The 21,966-nt window shown below is 37.6% G+C and overlaps 1 protein-coding gene across 2 annotated transcripts in view; it reads right to left on the bottom strand.

Annotated features, from left to right (window-relative positions):
• The window catches only part of wasf1 (WASP family member 1), a 53,439-nt gene that overhangs the window by 1,508 nt on the left and 29,965 nt on the right, over positions 1-21,966 (bottom strand). For both annotated transcript variants that reach the window (XM_020917628.2, XM_055149465.1), the window contains exons 4-9: positions 15,653-15,806; positions 11,884-12,001; positions 3,759-3,815; positions 2,972-3,135; positions 1,145-1,324; positions 49-575 (exon numbers count right to left, since the gene is read on the bottom strand). In XM_020917628.2, the coding sequence (XP_020773287.1) occupies positions 49-575; positions 1,145-1,324; positions 2,972-3,135; positions 3,759-3,815; positions 11,884-12,001; positions 15,653-15,806 (1,200 nt within the window). The remainder of the gene's footprint in view (positions 1-48; positions 576-1,144; positions 1,325-2,971; positions 3,136-3,758; positions 3,816-11,883; positions 12,002-15,652; positions 15,807-21,966) is intronic.

Genomic DNA, 21,966 nt, shown 5'->3' with positions numbered 1-21,966 from the left:
ATAATAAATAAGGTAAAAAATATGAAGGTTCGTGTAAGACTAAAGCACCTTTTCTGATGGCTTCTAGCAGCACACTGCGTGCATCACTGATAGGGGGTAGGTTTGCAGGGTAATGCCTCTTGGGAACCCCATCGTGGGTAGCTGCGTGGACTTGTGGAGATGCCATGGCTCCTGGAGGGGGACAAGGAGACGAGTTGCGGGCTCCAGGCTGTGGCAAAGGAGGCGGAGGAGGGGGTGGGGGTAGAACAGTACCATCTGAAGAACCCAAAGGTCCCATGGCTGACTTGTCCATGCCCTGATGTAGACGAGCGGGGGATGAGTGGAGAGGTGGGGCGATTGGTGGAGGAGCAGGATGCAGCACCCCTGGAGCGATCTGCAGAGGTGCAGGTGGAGGTGGGATGGCCGGGGGCTGCTGCACTGGCAGAGGAGGGATTGGGGGAGGAGTGCCCCGCAGACCAGCAGAGGGCAGTGGAGGGGGAGGAGGGGGCAGGGGGGGAGGAGGAGGAGGAGTGTTGTTGAGACCTCCTGTCCGAGCTGGAGACTGAGGCCTGCTATCCGAGAAACCTGAACCAGAGCTAGATGAAGAGACAAAAGGTACGAATTAACAATCATGTGTGGATGAAAATGCCTACGTGCATAAAGACAGTGGGGTAAAGATCTTAAAATAACATCACTGCACCTCCTGCACAAAAAGCTTTAATCAGTGTTTGTGTGTCTATACAGTCAACTTTTTTTAACTTCACTTGTAAAACAATAGACCACTGCACCAGTTCTTCAATAGCACAGCACATTGCACAGAAGTCCTCTGACATGGATGGAGTAAAGTGTAAATTGGATTGTATCAGAGCCCTTAATATACACTGCATCCACCAACACCAGCCTGTTACAGCAGCCATAGCTTCAAAGAAAAGTGTATTGAATCCCACGCCAAATGTCAGAGGGACTTCAAAGAGCAGAGGCAGACAAAGCTGTGATGGAGGTCTGGAAAAAGCAGAGCAGGGATGACTTTTGGAGAACTCAATTAAATATTTCTCCTCCTCATGCCTAAATGATGTCTGTATTGCTTCAATCAGAATGACTTAAAATATCTTAGTTTATCACTGGACCAATAAAACTAACCAAAAGATAGGCATTGTCATCTCACCTGAGAACAGAGGGGGCCTTGATGTCTCCCATCGGGTGCATGGGGGGTGGAGGGGGCGGAGCATCATGGGGTCGTGATGAGTACATTCGGTCTCCCCTGTTGAGCAGCTCGTTCATCTGGGTGTAGGGTAACGCCGCCAGTGAGAATGTCCCATCCATGTGCTCCGTGTAGACCTGGCCCCTGGAATCAGGCACAATGATGCACATGTTTTAACACCTTGTATGCAGATTTGCTGTGAAATATGTATCAGTAAAAAAGGCTATTCTATTCAGTTGCTTTTTATTCAGAACTGTATTGCATTTTCCCAAACAAACTGACCCACACACACAATAAACCACATGGTAGGAGATAAGGTGGGATAAACACATTAACTGGTAGAGCATTACTTATAGTGTAAAATAATTATTTTCTTGAAAAGTAATATATTTTGGGACATTATTGTCACACATGCAGGTGCTCCTATGAATATCAATTAGTTATTATGAGCAAAAATAATGCTATGTTAATGGTTTAAAATGTAGTGAATAAAATTACACTTAAAATATAGGCCACTATGTAGATTATTATTTTTTAACACCAAATACAGTTGAATATATATTTATAAAGATGAGACTATATATGTGTATTTTCCGCAAACAAAATTAGACAGAATAAATTGATTTCTAGTAGCAGTCCAATTACAAATCAAGCAGCAAACTGCTCACTGTCCTCTTCAATCATTACAATGTATATTTTTACATGCTATATGAGAATACTATCGAGCCGTCATGGTCTGAATAAGATCACGATGTCATGTCCTAGAATGGCACTAATTAGTCTGCAATAGATTTTTGATTAATAGCATCGACTGACGTGAAAATGGCTGTACATTGAGTGGCACTGGAGACTTGCAGCACAATAAATGTAATCATAACTGTGAGGGATTCTAATCAGCGCTGCCAAGGCCACGTTTTCTCACTGCAAATGAAGTGTAAATTATAAGACGCGATTGTTGGTGAAGTGGGACCAATTCAGCTTTGCAATGACAGATTTCACCCTGCGAACGAAAACATATGGCAGAACTTTGAGCTTCAGGTAACTGTACTGATGGGGAGATTGCTGCCTGCCTGTGTCCAAGCACATTGTTTTGGCTAAATTCTCACTACCTCTCTTGCATAATTCTGTTTCAGGTATTCTCTACAGATCTGACCTGTGACTGGTAATGACACCTACTTTTGTGTCATGAAGGTGAATAAAATTAATGCTGTACTAAAAAATCATCGTACATTAGGGCATTTTAACTTGATAAATTTGTGATCAAGTTTACAGAACATGGTTGAAGTTATGGTTAGGGTTATGGTCGCATTGCACTTAAAGGTGCATTTCTGTGGTCTGCCACCTGTTTGTCTCCAGCAAATATTGCTTCGTCTAGACCAGACAATAGATCAATATAGATTAAACCTATGTATCACAAGAGAAAAGCAGGTTACAGCACTACACTACATTACAATTCAGATCTGTGGAGAGTCACCTTTAATTTCTTCACAGAATAAATCCATGTAACACCCGTAATGAATAAATGCTTGATGGATGTTTAATGTCATGCCATGTAACATTCCAGGCAAAGAAATAACATTTCCATGGAGACAAGAATGTGGTGGACTCTCTACCAGAGTAGTTGCACAATGTACCTTTAAATTTCAGGCATATTGTTAGGATCAGCATAAGCATAATTATTGCATTTGTCATTCTAACAAATTATTTGTCTAACACTTTGCTTGTTTATTACTTATCTCGGAAAGTCAAGCGTATTTGAGCTATATACTTCTGTATGTAAATCTCACTAACCTGCTGTCGTGGTAACCTGCGGACCCGTTGGCCTCTCGGTGCTTGTCGTCCGGGACGTCCTGGGCCAGCTCTGCGCCCAGTGCCAGCTTCTGCCACTCCTTTTTCCGGTCGTGAGGGGCTCGGGGCACCTTCTCAGTCTCGTGAGGGCGGTCTATGGCCTTCAGCTGTGGACAGGGAGCGATGAAGGACACACAAGACGAACACCAACAGGACAAACAGTGGACAAGATGGTGGATGAGGACAAAGGAAGAAGAGAGAAACACTTGGTTAGATATGACTGGACAACACATTATTTATTAACACTAGTTAGTTCTACAAAGTAATATGTAAAAAAAATCATGGTAATAGCTACCTAATCTGAAATCAAAATGTGCTAAGGGTGTATTGAACAATGCTTGGAAAAGTCTCTGAGTCAATACAAAAATGACAAGAAAAAAGAAAAAAAAAAGTGAGGAAAGAATATATTGTTTTGATAAGTACAGTTCAGAACTGTGAAAAACGGGTTATTCAAAAAGATCTTCTCATTCTATCTCAAGTGACACACCCTTTTAACTCACAAAAAGACAGCATATCAAATACAAAAAATATGTATTATTTTAGAGCATGATAATATTCTGAAAACATGAAAGAAGAAGGACCAAATCAAGTCTAATATTTTCAGTCTGTGTAGAGAAAGGTCATATGTCAAAGAGGACTCAAACGTTTGACAACACAATAAAAGACAGACACAGCAGAAGCAAAAATCACACAAAATGTCTTAAATATTATCTGTATTTTTTCCACATACCTGCCCTGGAAGGTCTAAGTACCTATAGACCTGATCATACATGCGGGGGTCCTGCAACTACAAAAAACAAAAAACACAAGAGAAGCACTGGGGTGAGGGGGGTGGGTTTGAAAAAAAAAAAAAAGAAAAAAAGAAAAAGAAAAACTCAAACAGCCACAACAACACAGAGTGGGTGGTGACAGTGAGGGGTGCACTATAGGTGAGGGGTGAAAAGTGAAAAAAAGAAATGCATATAAAAACACAATGGCCATGTGCTCTCAGCATAGGGGAGACACAATAATAGTATAGGGCCTAGCATACACAATTCAGAGGACTAACAATCTAGTTTAGAAAGAGACAGACCTTACTGGAATGAGAGGGGAGCCCACAGTGACACACGGCAAAACAAAAACATGCAGAGCCATCTCAAAAGTAAAAGGCAAATAGCAACATTACATACAAACGCACACATTCTAACAAAGCATCAAATTATATGAATGACACATTTCTGACAACGTTAAAAGTGCACTATCTAACATTTACTGTAATAAGTAAATGAAAGAACAGTTATATATTGCACATTTAAAATAAAACAAAACATAGTATAATCCAGTTTTGAAGCCATTAATTAAATTGAGACTTTGGAGCACAAACTCTTGCTGAATGACAGCTGATTCAACAACAACTGTTCTCTCTGGATTACTCATAGTCTGTTTGGCTGGTCCTCGACCCGGCCTCAGAGGAGGAGCGAGGGAATAATTCGGATGCTAATGTCTATTGATTAAGTTCTGATTCATCACGACCCATTATCTGTGATGAGGCATTGGTCTGCATATAGCACCCCCGTGCCTGCCTCCTCCTCTCTGCTCCAGCGTTTATAAATCTGAACCCACAAAGTCAATATTGTTTAGTTCGCACTGAAGATCCCAAAACGCTGTGTGCAAATGGGTGCTTTGGCACAAAAGGTCAAATAATTCAGGGCAGGATAATAGGTCTACTTGTATTTGTTTTGGTAATGGGCTACAACTGTACTTAAAACCCACCATTTAGTTTGAACAGATTACATTCCCACATATGAATATTTTTAAAGGTCTCATATTATGCAAAATTGACTCTTGTGAGCTTTAAGTCATGTTATAATGGTTTGTGTTTTGTTTCATTCACACGTTTGAGTATCACTTTATCATTAGTCTGTCTACATCTCTAAAGCTCAAAATGCTACTTCCCACCTTGTGATGTCATGAAATGGTAGTTTTCATGTTAATAGCTACCTTTTACTGTTTTCAGTGGAGAATGGCGATTCTAGGACTGAAATCATCCAAATGATTTTAATTAAGGTGTATTGAGTTTTAAAACACAGTGGAGCATTTCCAGTTTTACCACATGACATCATAAGGTGGAACTGAGTGTTTTCGGTTTGAGACAAGAAAACATAACAAAACTCCAGGTACATTTTTGACGCTGAATCGACATTCAACAGTGATCTGAAATAGCATAATATGAGCCCTTTAATCTAAAACAAATTGCAACTGTGGTATTTTTTAATATATCCTCATTCTAACTTAAGAAAATGCATCATAACAAGTTTCAACAGACACCTAAATAATTAGCCAGGTTGCAGTAGCTAAATGCTGTGTAAACTCCACCATCTGTCACACATATTATAAGCTAAATTTTTCACTGCAAACCAGTTTAAAGTGAGCAAGGCGGGAGCTGAGTGAGAGACGGTGCATCTGTACACGTTTGTCAGGACTTTTATAAATGGAGCTAATTTCAGAAGCTGTGGAGCCTGCGGGGAAATCTCCATCCCTCATCCCAACAGCCAACTATCAGACTGTGTGCACATCTCCAGAGTTATGGCCTGTAGAAGCCATTTAAAGTGTGTCAATGTGAGGGATGTGTGTAACTGTATTGGGCTCTGTGGTTTCATGCTGGATGTAACAGACTCAGCAGAAGTGCACTGAGGCATTATTGAGTAAAAAATAAAGCCCAAAGATGGTGGAGCTAACAGGAACATGTAAACAAGACCCCTTTCCTGACATTAACATCTGGACTGAATACACAATTGTTGCAGAAAATGTATTATTTACTAAGAAAACATATTATAATTTAAATAAATGTGTTGAATAAACCACAAAAGACATCAACCTATGCATATGTGTCATTGTTAATGATACAAATACAGCCACAGAGGGGTAGTGTAAAATTTAAAAAGTAAAAGTAGTTACTAGGGGTGTAACAATAACCCAAAATATTGTGATATCGTATCATCAAAATTCTCTCAATAATATTTTGGGCTGTCACAATATATCAAATCACAAGTTTCTTTGCTTAAATTCATTGTTATGGTGCAACAAAAAAAAACCACAGGGAACAACATCGACCATGATCCTTTGCTCTGTTTTGAATAAACAGCAGTTCCAAGCACTTTAAAATCTTAGTTCTTTGTGTAGCTACCCTGGTTTTCTTAGCGAGAAAGGACTTCACGCTTCGTACTGATGATTGTGTGTCAGTATTTATTTTCAGCACTCTTCATTAACACACCAAAACACCGTGAAAACTAAAACAAAAACAGACAGAAAATAACTTAACCTTTCATAAACACCTTTAAATAAAAACACAATAGAAACTATATTTACCGTGTTCGCCTTTACATTACCAGAGGTAGTAAAACAGCGTATTTTATCTTGATGTCCCTTTTTCTGTACACCTCTCTCTGTTTTCTCTCTTTGTCCCCTTCTCTCTTTTTGCGCTACTATTTTTTTCTTTTCTACTTCCAGGGGTAAGGCAAAGGTCACACAACTCAATACAAAAAACAATAACAGCAATATTATGACACATCTCAATACTTGAACAAATAAAATAATAACCTTTTCACGTATTACTATAAAAACAGATATATTGACATTATCGTCAGTTACACTTTGAATTAAGTCTTGTCAAGGCATTTTAAGAGGAAAAAGTAGCATATTCACAATTTTGTTAGCCTCCACAAAATATTGCAATAAATATCATACTGTGAGATGTATATTGTGATCTGGATTAGATTTGGATATCGTTACATCTCTAGTAGTAACCAAAGTTCCAAATTGTCACCAAGAGATGATTATCTGTGACATCTCCAGAAAGGATAACAACTGGAAAGTATGATCAATGTGATATTCATTTTCATTTTTTATATGTTCAGATTTCAGTTGGACATATGTAATAATATATAATAATTATGGAGTGTTCAAATAATCAATCCAAAAAACAAAACAAAACATTTTCAAAACACTTCATGAAAAATGTGTTCAGTGGATGCAAAAACTAAATAATAATTCTATTTTGGTGTTAAGATATAAAAAAGGATGAACACACTAGACCTTTAAATAGTACATCATTCCCTTATCTTCCACAGAAGTGCTGTTAGTACTGTGCTCATAGATCTAATCTCATGCTAATATGAAATGCAAACTTTCTTGTGTTACTTTAGTATAACGATGCAGTGAGGACAGTTAAAGGGGAAGTCCAGGGGCTGTTGTGTTAGGTTAGTGTGGGTGAGTGGGCTGCAGACCGCTGGGACATGGCACATGCGGTCTTACCTCAGGGAGGCAGAGGAAGGGGACAGGACGGGGGTCAAATACAAAGCCATTTGGACACATGAGATAAGGCAGATCCGGCTACAGAGTGAACACAGAATGTATGGAGACAGAGCAAAGAGCGAGAGGAGAATAAAGAGAAAGCCATAAGAGAAACTATAGATACAGACGGTCAGGGCAGAGATTAACTGCTTATAGGAAATCAGCTGTTTTCATTTTAATTGGTGAAGACAGGTGGGATCTAACAGTGAATCTAATGAAGTAATGATTCAGTACAATTTAAGTGAACTAGTTCAACAAAGAGTTTACGTAATTTGCTCTAAAATGGTCTTTCCTTGAGTCATGACTGAATAAACCAAACGATGCACACAACAATAATATCAAAAGAAGATAAAGTTAACTAAAACGTCGAGCATATACAAAAGAGCCTATTTAAAAAAAAAAAATAAATGTCCATCCAAGTCGTGCACCATCTGTCATTCACAAGTCATGGTCATTCCTTTTAGTCTATAACCTTGAATCTGTTTTGACCCTGAAACGGCTCATGTCACTGGCAATATCAGCTGTGTATCCAGTGCTGCAAAAGAAATATGGTTCTCTGTCTGTGAAAACAAAGCTATATAATAATTTTAACAGAATCATACAACTGAAGAAGAATGGGAAATATCAGGAGTAACTAAAAGTACAAAGATAATTTACTTAATATAGTTGTCAAATCCATTTAGATGAAAAAATAACAACTCACTTAATATTCTTGCAGTGTAATAATAAAACATATAGTAAACGTATGGTCAATAGCAAATACAAAACTGTTTTTGTAATAACACATATCATCTAGGCATGGGACGATATTGAAATTTTATGTCACGATTTTCATGGCCAAATTAATTGCGATTAACGATAATATCATAATAATAAATAAAGTTTCTGACAGTTTAAAAATATTATAGACATAAATTATTATAAACAACTGTTATAGTTTTGTACTTTGTTATAAGTGAAAACAACTACAATCTAGAAGAGTCCATGATCGATTTGTAGCTTTTTTCTGTACATGCTGGTGATAAAATTACGATTATCTAGCTGGCTTATGTTGGCAATTATCATGATTGTATAACATGTCCCAAGATGATTATTATCTACCTTTTTCATCACGATAAATGATATTATTGTTTAGTGTCCTATCCCTAATATCATCAAGTGCATTTGTCTGCAAACCGTGTCTGCAATACGGCGCTTCAGCAAACACTGAATGGAATAGCTCTCCACTTTTTAACCAGTGTGAGCTCTGATATAAATGTCAATGTATTCCATTAGGAGACTGTGAGTGCTGTAATCAAACAGCAGACAGAGAGAGGAGCCCGGGGGAGGCGCTGCTAATTCAGTTTGGAGTCAAGTGAGAATGAGACGCTTCCGACTTGTAGAACTGCACAGCTCCTCTGTTATTTCCACTGCACTTGATCACATAGGCTTAAGGCGGAGGCCCACAGTTAAATAGATTAGGACTTAGGAAGTTTCCTTTGCATTACCATTTACTGTTGAATCTCAAAATGGGTCTACCCGTAAGAGCATTCAGATAAAGTGCTGTACAGTGCACAAGTTTTAAACAAGACAAGTGAGAACACAGCCAAGAGTTTTCTTAAAGTGCTTATGACAGGTTTGACTACTTATTCTAGTATGCTTTACGTAACATAACTGTATTTAAGATTGAACAAAAAAATTCCTGCCTAGTTAGACAAGTTTATAATGTTACTTGTCCTTGAGGAGCACCTGTTCTGGACTTCAAACTAAGAAAAAATCCCCTGAAGCTCTCTCTCCTTCCATGTTTTTACATCTTTATTTTCTTTGATGAATGCTTAAACTGTCAGAAAAATGTGTTCCTTGAGCGCAGTTGTCCCTGCATTTTGATTTTATGCATTTATGATATAGATAAAGGGATTTCTTTTAAAGACTCAGCACTACTTCCTGTCATTTTCAACTTTTTCATCAACTTTTCTTCACAAATGTCCACCTGACTGTTTTGAAACTATAATTAATATCTGCAGACAGATTCTATTTCACCAAACAACGTAATAATTAGACAAACATGAGAACCTGTCATACTGTTATCAACTGTTACCAACTTTGATTCTGTGTTCTTTTAAAAAAGCGTACTCACTAAAAACTAATCATTGTGTTTGTAGAAACACAGAAAAAAATATAGGTCTCAACCGAAACAGCCTTTTGAGTCCAGGATTTAATGAGATATGTGGGAGAAATAAGGAGGCTCAATATCTACACTTCATTTCACGGTAGAAAATGTAACTTGGTGCACAGAGCCAATTTTATTATTACTATGTTTGTGTCCAAGAATTTCTGATCTGAAAACTCCCCTTATGACCAAAATGTAGTAGCGCATTTTAATACTTGAGTTTACAGAAATACCTGAGGTAGTCCAGTTTGAGCTACAGGCTAAATATTATTGCTTTCCTCCAAAAATGTCCAGACGTGAGCTTCAACCAACTGCTTTTTATAGAAGCAATCCCCAGTGTCAACTAGATTTATAATGTGATGTATAAGGGAAAAGAAATTGAAACCTCAAGAACATGTAGTTCTTCTTCGAATAAATCTGCTGCAGTCTTAAACGTTAAAAGATCCTTATCTCGAGAGCCTGCTCATTAATCATTTTGTACATTAACTGCAACATCACACTTTTCTTAGGCCAAGATTATAACATCTTTCCTTCATATATTCACCGCTACAAGTGGCATTCAAAACAAAAGTACTGTGATGGTTTGAAAAATCATAATTATCGTTTCATAATGAAGATGGAGATAATGCACAGATGGATATAGAAAATGTCCCTCTTTGGATGTATGGTTTGTAATTACAGAAAAAACTACAATACCACTTGTCCTTTTTCTCTAATATTGCTTCAGTGTAGAATGAACTGGATAGTGTAAATCCCAAGAAATGTATTATATGAAATTATATGATAGTAAAATGCTAATATATTCTACTATAAATTCATATTAAGCTGAAATCTTTACTTAATAAAGGCCTGGTATGTTGAGGTGGGCAGAAGTGCTGTTGGGGTAGATTGACAGCCACAGTTTTCATCAATCAGCCCTAGAGCAGCTTCCTTATAGTTTATCATGTTTGAAATGAAAATGAAAAATGGATTGTACCATCAACTACCCTAAACTTGAGATTTTTCCATTTAGCATTTTTTATACTTTATTCAATTTCACAGGATCTATATTTACAATGCATGCACTGACATGTATTTCTCAAATCCGTACTCCTTCCTGAGAACAGTTCAGTGGGGTCTGTGTTTGCCAGCTAAGCACTGTGGGAAATGAAGTGTTTTATACAAGCAAATCCCAGCCAGAGGCTTTAATAACAGTGAAATCTCTTTCCAATCTCTGCTGAAAATGCTATAAAAATGAAGAACTATATAGTTAACTTGAGCAGGGCTGTTACTTCAAAATATTTGTAGTTTTTTTCCCCCAGTATCCAGATAATGACGCAACAAAAATCTGTCTTTGAATTAGTTGAAATCAGACAAATGTGAAAGGACTGTAAATAAAAAAATACAATTACGTGCACTACTACTATTTATACTACTATTTATACTACTACCTCTACTACTACTACTACTACTACTGCAAGCCCACACACATTCACTTCCACATGAGCAGAACCTTGACCTGTCTGTGATGGACTGTGAGAAGGCAGCGTGTCTTGGCCCACAACCTGCTCCCAATTAGAGCCCGTGGATCAGAGGGCGGGAAACCCCTTTGCAGGAGGTGATTCGATTAATTTGTGTGTTTGTGTGTGCCCAAGCAGAGCGGCTGGAGAGGGGCCGAGAGGGGAGCAGATGTTGCCATTAATTAGATGTAATGATCACAGAAGCACGAGGGTCGAGCGGAGGAATGAGTATTGGCTAATTAGAGAACATGGATTTGTGATATAAACAGCATATAGCCAATAAGCTGCACTGATTCTAACTTTATGTATTATGATGCTGTTCATTATCTTCATGTTTTTGTGGATATGGTTTAGAACGAATGATTTTTAAAAGGTGCACCTTGTAACTTTTCTTTTCCCCAGCTGCTGTCTCCATGGAGATGCCTTTGCTTTGCCTGGGATGTTGCCCAGTATGGCATTAAATCTTTTCATTACAGGCAAGTCGAAGTAGGTGGCGCCGCCAAGTTAAAGGTCAGATCTTTGGAGAGGGGACTATGTTTACAGCAAGCATGTTTTTTCAAAGTTTTTCTGAGCAATAAAAACACCTGTAATGTTCTAATGCTTCATAGCGACGAGCTTAATGCCATACTGTGGAACACTCCAGGCAAAGCAATAACAACTCTATGGTGACATGTAAGTGGTGGACACTCGACTAGAAAAGTTGCATAGTGAATCTTTCAGTAATTTAGCAGTTTATAATTTATGCTTTGTGAAATTTTACTTTTAACCTTAAGCTTTTGAGTCATTTAAGCTTACAACAGCATGAAAACTGGAATATTGGCCAAGTCATGTTGGGGCAAACTTTTCAGAGGTGATACATAATGAGATCTGTGTACCTTTTGTTTTCGTCGCTCTTTCCTCTTGTCCTCTGTGTCCTGGAGCATCTTCTCTCTCCACAGGTCGAAAAAGTACGAGGGATTGGTGTAAAACTTTAGACTGTCTTTACCATCGTCCCTGTAAAGACAAAACAATTATAAAATCTTGAGCATTTTGAGCTTTGTAGACAGTCAATGTTGTGTAATATAGGAGATTTTTCTTATAGTAAAGTTTTACAGTACAGTATATAGTAAAAGCAGCTCTAAAAGTTCTTACTATTTAAACTTAACTAGCTCTGCCTTTCATGGTGGGAAAAGAGTAAAGCCCCTTTCACAGCCTTCTTTACTCACATTTCTGTGTAAATGTTTAACCAAAGTGAAAATCAAATATGCATCCAGGGTAATTAATTTGCATCTTCGTTCAGCAAAGCAATGCGCTATCACTGAAGGTTTAATATTTGATAAGAAATGTGCTTCCCTAAGGATTTAATCAAGTCAGTAATCTTCTTATTTCTAACAAGCCTGCTAAAAACAAAACAAACCTTTAGCACACTTGTATATAGACTGTGAATTATTGATTATAGACAAATATACTGGTTTATGAGAGTAGATTTATTAATAAAACATTCAACACAGCTTTTGTCTCATTCATTTGTTGGTTGTGGTCACTGGAAGAGAGAAATAAGTAACAATACAAAAAACATTGTCCAGGCTGCCATGGTCCACTCCTGGAGCAACTCCTTTGAGCAATAAACTACCTGTTGCTGTATTAATGCAAGATGGAGCAGGTACTAGACCTTTTGCCAGAAAAGTTACACAGCGCACCTTTAAAGGGCAGATATTACACTATTCTTTGATCTGTTATAATGTTGTTTCCTCATCATAAAACCACCTAGAGTAGTGTTTTCTTTCATTCACATTTATTAAACACACAAACCCTGCATGTTCAGGGTTAGGGTTCGGGTTTTTCTCGGAAAACACTCTGTTCCACCTTGTGATGTCACGTGGTAATACGGGAAGCACTAGAATCATTTGGATGATTTCAGCCTTGGAATTGACAATCTCTACTGAACTAAAGGTAAAAGGTAGCTGTAGAAAACTACAACAACATGACATCACAAAATGGAACACAGGTTTGACGATGTAGACAGAATAATAATAAAGGATTACTCGTGTGTGAATGAAAGAAAACACAACTCCAGGTGGGTTTTTGAGGAGGTAACAACATTATAACATGACTTAAAGCCCACAAGAACAAATTTTCCATAATATAGGACCTTTGAAGTAGAATAAAATCATGTCCATATCAAGTGTTATAGATGCAAGCCAACGTTAATATTAATGAAGGCACAAATTCAAGACTGCACTCCTACAAATAGTTTCCAATAAAGTTGATGTCATGACTTCAAAGACCATTTCCAGTATTGTCTCAAAAGAGTTAAAATGACTGATGTCTTCTGTACATAAAGTGAAATCCTAACTTAGCTTCTCATTTTTTCCCTCTACGTTTGTGGGAGGCAATTATTTGATGATGACACCGACAAGTGCGAGGGGAGTGAACATGAAAAGGAACAGCTTCAAAAAGAAATGAGCACACAGTTTAATGATATGCAGCACAACAAAAGGCTCGCAGATAGAACTCAACAATAGGATCAGGAATGATGGGAGAGTCTTTACAGTCACAATATGTCTGGGCTGAGAGTAGGGGGAAGACAGGGCAAGGTAACCATAGAAAAACAGGATGAAACTAAGAAAACCTATAAATAAGCAACACATAAAACATATAAAACAAATACATGAAGAAAATTTAGGCTGCAAAACTGTGGAACAATACCCAGTTACCACTTAAACAGATTTCAAATATACTTGTTTTCAAATCAGCATTCCGTTCACTACACACATTTTAAAAGGATATTAAACTAAAATACACCAAATTAAAATAAGAATCCTAAAACATTTCTGAACAGGTTTTAACAGATCTAAACTTTATTAACAGCTTTTGCCATATTACTAATACTAAAGCACGGGACCAGTGCAACCTGGGGACATCTGGTAATTTGCTAATTACCACCCCACCTCTGTGTTACTTGCAGCACATTCATATGGGATAAGCAAAGTCCGTAAATGACTCTATTTTACTGACACTGACACTAAGATTGAAAGAGAAAAGAACGTGGAAAGAAAAGAAAAAGATAGAAAAAGCTTGTAATTACAACAATGAGATGCAGATTCGCATGGGACTAGTATTATCACTGGATGTCTGTGTTTGGTGAAATATAGTAGGTAATTTGCGCCAGAATTTTTACTTTACTTTTACAGACATGACGCATTTGCACAGGATTAAAATCTCAGGCATCCTCCACAATTATTACAAATCACCAAAGGTCCACAGGTTATACTAATCCCGTGCGAACAGGTCTTAAGCCAGGCATGTCCAAACTATGATGACGAAGACAAATTTTTCTAGGCCCTCAAGCTTCAAGGTGAATTGGCCCATATTACCTTAAGCAGTACCAGCACATGCTTTTGAAAATCTTGTTAATGCAAATATATCAAATGTTTAGATTGCGGATCTAAGCATGAATAAAGGTCTTGTGGCTCATTCTAACCTATTAAAAATACACAGAATGTCTCTGTACTCAGTCTATGACCCTTAACTTTATCTGTTTTGATTTGTGGCCCTTGATGAGAAAAAAAGTTTGCAATCCCTGTACTAGGCGAATACTTATAGTTTTTATATTACATTTTTAAACTTTACAACAGCAATAAACAATGTCACCTAACCTCACTATCAAAAAGCAGTGTGGTATAGTACAAAGCGTGATTCAAAATGTGTGGAAGATAAACAACAACTGCAAAGCTACAAATATAATTACTATGAAACCACTTTGTTACTGCCTCCCTCTGTCCTCTGAATCACTGTCTCAGAACACGCTCAAGGCAAGCCAGCCTCCGAATGCAGGAAGCAGTGTGTGGGAACCGACCTGGAGCCTGGCCATGGATTTTTAGTTACATTTAATTATCCACTCGACCCCCCCCTTCCCCCTCCCTTGGTAAATAACAAAGTGTGCTCTGGCCTTGAGCAAATCCAAAATAAGAGGAAAGGAGGAAGTCCAGGTCTCTGCTACCTCTCCTGCGGTTAAGGGGCACGTTCAAGCCTTAGAGAATATTATTACCATCACTGTAGATTAAATAGCACTGCACTCACCTGTGTCTCAGTCTCTCAGAACACCCAGGCTAAATGACAACGGGTAAGAAATAAAGTGGGAAAAGCTTTTATGGTTTCCTCAGCTCAGTGCTTGGAAAAATTGAGATGTGTGAGATGAAGGCATATGGAGTAGCTACAATTATCTGTGAGTATTTACATGAGCTCATACATTAATTCCACCATTTATTAAGGCTATTTATGCATAAAAAATACACCAGAGCAAAGTAAATATGTGTATAATTTGCCCATCTACTGCAACATATTTATTATGTATTTTTTATTAACATTACATTAAATATTTGATTATCATGATTAAAAATGCACTTAGAAAGACAATGTAATTTCCTAACCTTCCTCTATAACTGTGTCAAAACTCAAGCCTATGCAAAAACATTTAAGCAAAAAATTATAAAATTCATATATTACATCTTGACCACCATATGTGTGAGTATAACAATCCAAAATGCAACTGAATTTTGCATATACACAGAGTAATATGATAAAAATAAGCAAGTCTTTTTTACTTGTAAGTCCCAGAGTGTTGAAAATAAATGGCCAAAATGAGGCAAGTATGATACAGACCTGTAGGGGGTGAGGATGTGGAGGGGTGGGGGCTGCTCACACGTCTCGTAGGTCTCCTGCATTGGTACAGGCAGAGACGTGCGCTCAAACAGCTGCTGGTCCTGAATGGTGGAGCTCCTAAACGCCTTCCGCATGGTGATGTCCTGAAGTGACACTGCAAAAACACAAAATTAAATTAAGTTTATATGAGCCAATCAGACAAATTCTACGTTGAGCGATGATTTAACGGTGCATTATGGTTTTCTGGTGGAGGATCCATCACTTTAACCTTGCACAGCATGGATTCTTGCAACATTTGTGAATTCACAAACTCAAAGATAATCCATCTTGGCATGCACCAGCTGGTACAGAAGGTAAGGCTTTGTCCATTTGTGGACAGGGAAGATCTCTGTACTTTTTTCTCTCGGATGTAACAAAAGTTTGATTTTTCATGAAATGCTGGCTTTTCCTGGAATGGTCTTTCAGTTATTAAATTCTAGGTAATCTTATTGACAGAAAATACTTGGCTTGGTGCCGTTTGTCTCCATGGAAATTTAAAAACATACATAGTGCCCAAAAAATATAACTTTCATGTAACTTTTAAATAAAATTTCCAGCTTTTTATAGCTTATAGACAGTTTTCCCCAACAATATACTAATTTATCTATTTAAAGCAAAAATAGTAATAGTATCATGTATAGACAATTCATCACCCTGCCATATTATGTCATTGTCATATATCACTCAACATTAATACGACAAACACCATTAGAACACCCTCTGATGTTCATGAGCTCATTCTGCCACGCTAGGCTAACTGGCTCATTTCAATTTCCCTTCAAGCTTAGCCACATACGAGGAGATAAGCACTGGGGTCATCTATCAGAGGCCACACTCCCAAACAGATGACATTTTCTGCAAGGCTTGAGAATAACATGAGAAAATCAATGGCGTTTCAAATGGGCTGTAGTGGCAAAAAATGCTGGGAGCAGAAATACAGACTAATGTTAGCCTGTGAAAGCATAGCCTCAGAAGAAGAAATGTGGTGTTAAGCGAATGTGAATTAAACATGAGAGGGTGACAAATGCATACACTTAACTGCTGCTCAGGGGAAACCGGGAAAACGTCACCTGTCTTGTTGAAATTACTGTAATAGCGTTTTGTTTGTGAAGACAGACGTGACAACTATGAGGCTAAAAAATAATGTTTGATAAATGTGAACTCCAGTATGTTCTGTAAACAGCATTTTTACAAGATGTATTTTTTTCTTTTGGGGTGTAACAGTGACAGCAAAAGTAGTAGTTGGGCTGCTTGATTAGGGAAACTCATATTCACATTTCATAATTGAAATTCAAATTTTTGAAATAATTATTTAAATAAGTACTAAACCTATATATTACTTTTTGGACACTCAAAGACAAAGCCATTGCTTAAAGGGACAGTTCAGAATTTTGGACAAAGGGCCTCATTTCCTTGTAAGCCAGAGCAAGATGTGTGGAGACACTTTTTTATTCCATCCAGTCCTTCTATTTGCAGAGGTCGCTGGTGTTAGGCTAGTGCATGTCAATGGCCATAGTTAGCCTGCTGCTAAAAACAGTCTTACCTACTCCACAAAGCACCTGAAGCAAATCTGTTATTACACCAGTCTGTCGACGTAAATGTCTGTGTTGATAGAATAATGTCTGAAATAAAACTAACCTTGCATCACATGAATCATCACATATTGAGGGACTATTTTCTCATATATCAGTCCACCACTGCTAAACTTTCTATCAGCTGCTCAGGCATAAATCCTTCAAATGCAAGGCTGGTTTTACTTCTAAAATTATTCTATCAACTGGATGGAATATTTTAAAAAGTGTCTCCACATGTCTCCAACACTCTGTCTCACTAGGAAATGAGGTCCTATGCCCTAAATTCCGAACTGTCCCTTTAAGCAATGGCCTTGTGTCCAAAAAGTAACATATAGGTTTATAAGTCCTATATGAGACAAAATTTATTCTTGAGTTTTAAGCCACGTTATAATGTTGTTACCTAATCAAATCATACCTGGAGTTGAGTTTGTTTCAATCACACATTTGAGTAATCTTTTATTATTAGTCTGTCCATATCTCCAAAGCTCAAAATGCTTTGTTCCACCTTGTGATGTCATGAAGTGGACGTTTTCAAGTTAACAACTACCTTTTACCTTTTTTGTTCAATACAGATTAGCAATGCCATGACTGAAATTATCCAAATGATTCTGAAGAAGAGGTATGGAGTGTTTTCTGTTTGAGAGAAGAACTCAGCCTAAATATGCATGGTTTGTGTGTTAAATGTGTGAATGAAACAAAACAGAAATCCACGTATGTTTGTGATGAGGAAACAACATTATAACAAAGATCAGAAAAGAGCGTAATGTTAGCCCTTTAATGAATTATTATTTTATCAGAGGAAGACTAGAATTGTTATGTCATATTTTGTAATCGTTCTGCAAGTTTTGAGGGCAGAACACTTTTCCAAATTATTCAAAGCAGAATTTTATCAATTGTTTTTTTCAATTACACAGTTTTTTGGAGTTAAAATTTTATTATTTGCACTGCCATAATATGAACAAATGTAATGTAGTAGTTGGAGGTAGAAGACGTAGTATAGGCCTAATGGTACAAACATAGTAGTAAGTTGAGCACTTTTTTCCATTACTAATACTGATTAAGGTAACATACTTTGCCTCCCTCTGATACACAAGCCTTATGTTCTTTTGCGGTAATGACTTCCACAGACTATAGTGAAAATCCAGCTGCATTCAGGTCAGAAGTGTTGTTTTGCCTTAGTAAGGAGATATGGTGAAGGACACAAATAAAACACAAGCGTAATGACACTCAGCAGACACAACTAGGGCACAGTAATGCAGAGAAAGAAGATTATATGCGACATTTGGGTGGAATAAAAGTGTAAAAAAAAAAAAAAGGCAGATAAAATGAAGCAAACCTAATGACCCAGGAGGAACAGTCAAAACACACAAAACATTAGCCTGTGAGATAAATGTAAATGAACTTTCCCACAGAGCAGTGAGGAGAAGGGGGTATAGCTAACCAAAGAAACTTCTCATCTTTATACACTGCTGTTAAATAGAAGCATAGCACTGAAATAGCACAGGTATCAGTTAGGTCTTATATTACACAAAATTGACTCTTCTGAGCTTTAAGCCATGCTATAATATTGTTACCTTATCAAAAATATATCTGGAGTTGTGTTTTGTTTCATTCACACATGCAATCCTTTATTAATCCTCCACAGTCTACATCTCCAAAGTTCAAAATACTCTGATCCAGTCTGTAATCTCATGAAGTGGTAGTTTTCAAGTTAACAGCTACCTTTTACCTTTTTTGAAATCATCCAAATTATTCTAGTTAAGGTGTACAGAGTTTAAAACACAGTAGACCTCCACATCCTGTATTACTGCACAATATCGCAAAGTGGAACACAGGGTGGAGTGTCTTCTATTTGAGAGAAGAGCACAGCCTAAATATGCAGGGTTTGTGCTAATGTGTGAATGAAACAAAGCACTACTCCAGGTATGTTTCTGATGAGGAAATAACATTATAACATAGATCAAAATAATAGCGTAACTTGGGCCCTTTAACATCATGCAGTGTAATTTGAATGGGCAGCAATGGTTTTTGATTGGTTCAGGAAACCCATGTGACATTTGTGTTATTGATTGACTGGAGAAGGTCAAAACTAAAGGTCAGTATTTTTCTTGAAGTCTTTAAAGCAATTTACAAATGAACAGCACAGATTTATGAGAACACAGACGAAACATGTGGTTCAGAGAAAGTAGAGAGCTTTGCACCTTTCAGCACATTAAAGGTTAATTGTATGATCTATTGGCTGCAAGCTCATTTGTAGATAGGTTTTTCTTACAAATCATACATGGTCTTATTTCATGTTTCCGGATTATGAAGCTGTTGCAATGAAGTGTTGCTGTGAGAAGAACAGTGTTATGGCATAGAGATCTACAAGCCTTTAATAAGCCAGTAGGAAGCAGAGACAGAGCATGGTGTCAAAATGTATTTGATTTAGTGCATCAGTGTGTGCAGAGACTGTAATCGAGGCAGACGGCAACACCAGTCAGTTCTATAGTAAAAGACAGATTTCAACACCCTAATAAAGGGAGGTAAGAAAGACTTATTCTGCAGCTGTAAGTTGTAAAATTTAAAGTTCAAGTTGTAAAATGTCTTTAGACACACACTTCTTACTGATTGCACTTTCTAATAACACAGACATTATGAATTTAGCTCTGTAAAATGTATAAAATAAATAACAATCATACAGCCATACATTTGAAGTTGTAATTTATAGTGCAATAATGGGGTTCAACTTCCTGTTATGGGCAACATTCTGAGAACTTGATTGATCAAACAGAATATTTTATACTGAATTATTAAGATAAGATAAGATAAGATAATCCTTTATTGTCTCCCATGGGAGAAATTTGTCTTGGGACAGGGGGTAACATGTTTTATCAAAAAACAGGACAACACAACACAAAGCAGCACATAAACAAACACCATAAAACAAAGTAAATATGAGACCAGTATGACCACGAGTGATGCACCAACAGGACCCTTAAATTATCCTTAACAGGCAAACCCTTGCATTCTTCTGTTCTATTAATTATTGCACATTCCCTAAGCCTATGTGCAGTTTTAGTTATAATTACTGCACATTCCCTAAGCCTATGTGCAGTTTTGATTGCACATTCCCTAAGCCTATGTGCAGTTTTGATTGCACATTCCCTAAGCCTATGTGCAGTTTTAGTTATAATTAATTGCACATTCCCTTAGCCTATGTTCCATTGTCTTAATTGCTAAGACAATGGCACTAATTGCTGCAAAATGTTCATCAAACTTTCAATTTCTCAAAGCCAAGAAAAGTTCTCAAAAGTTTCATAAAACTATAGTCTGATTCCTCTCAGTCATCCTCACTAGAAACACAGTGCCTTCTCAGAACAAACCATAGGTCAGATTTTTCTGCATGCAGCCCTCACTTCTGAAATGCAAATACTGGCCCATATTTCCCCGGTGCAGCCCTGAATCATCACGTGTCTCCCTCTCCTTCCTTTCCTTGTGGCTAGTCCTATGCTCATTTTTATGGTAGACAAATGATATGGGCAAAACCTTAATGGCCAAGCTCACATTATAGATAGACTAAAACACAAAATAAAGGAGCATGGGCTACATGAAAAATGGTTTTGAGGTCGGGGTGATCCGCCTGGTTCTGTGACCCATCACGATGGCCCACAGTCAGTGCAGTGCTGTAATGGTGCTATTAAAAGAAGGCCATAGGCCATTAGTTTGGTTGGCCGCAGTGACAGGGCCAGAGTACACAAATAGCATCCTCATACAAGATAGAGCCAAGCAGCAGATCAATCAGAGGAGGTGGAGAGAGGTCAGGAGACAGTGTGTGAAAGGGCACTGTGGGGGACGGTGGCCTTAGAGGGATAAAAAGGACAGAGTGGACAAGGTGAGATGATTGAAGGTGCACAGTGCAGCTCTGACCTCAGCGAGAGCACATGATAAAGCACGGATCATTCGAGAAATGTTCTGCCCTTCCTGTTTGAACCAGAACATCCACTTAAGCAAAGGGATGAAATGATAGCCTCCCCGTAGTTCTGGGTTCAATCCATAGACTGTATAAAGAAGTGGCCTAAGGGAGATCACCCATACTATTCAGCTCCAGTCAAATGAAGTTTAGGAGGCTATTGAACGGTTATAGGGGCAAATTTGGAGCCAAGTTCCATATTAGGAATAGGAAGTTATATACAGACGAAATAGCAAAAATAATAACATCATTATCACATAAAGTGGGTTAATATGAACATTTTAAGAACAAAAAGACAAGGCTCACTGTAGTAGTTACAGAGAGAAGTGTGATAGTTTTTCAGTGTAAAATCAATTGGAAGTCAATGGAGCTGGAAGCACCCCCATGCCCTCTTATTCGGCATGTGGTGACTAGTGGGTTAGCTGTCCATTTATATACAGTCTATGATTTAATCCCCTCTTGACTAACTACAGTCACATGCATGTTGAACATAAAATGACCTTGGTGAATAGCTTAATAACTTTATCAATCATTTTACTTTTTTTTGTGAATAAAATACTATTTCTTTTCTTTCACTAGCCAAGGGTTTACATCTATTCTTTTCTTCAAGTAAAGCACACATTTTGGAATGTGTTTCTATTAATATGAAGGACAGCAACATTTTTTATACAATTTTGCATAAAAAGGAAGAAAATTGTTAGATGTTAGAGAACCATTCAGACAAGATTTAGAGACATACTAAGTTGACA

Source organism: Boleophthalmus pectinirostris, unplaced genomic scaffold (assembly GCF_026225935.1).
Source record: "Boleophthalmus pectinirostris isolate CB_2022bp ecotype Guang Dong unplaced genomic scaffold, ASM2622593v1 HiC_scaffold_13, whole genome shotgun sequence".
NCBI classification, from domain to species: Eukaryota; Metazoa; Chordata; class Actinopteri; order Gobiiformes; family Gobiidae; genus Boleophthalmus; species Boleophthalmus pectinirostris.
The sequence above is the reverse complement of the archived record's forward strand: the minus strand, read 5'-3'. Positions and strand labels throughout refer to the sequence as shown.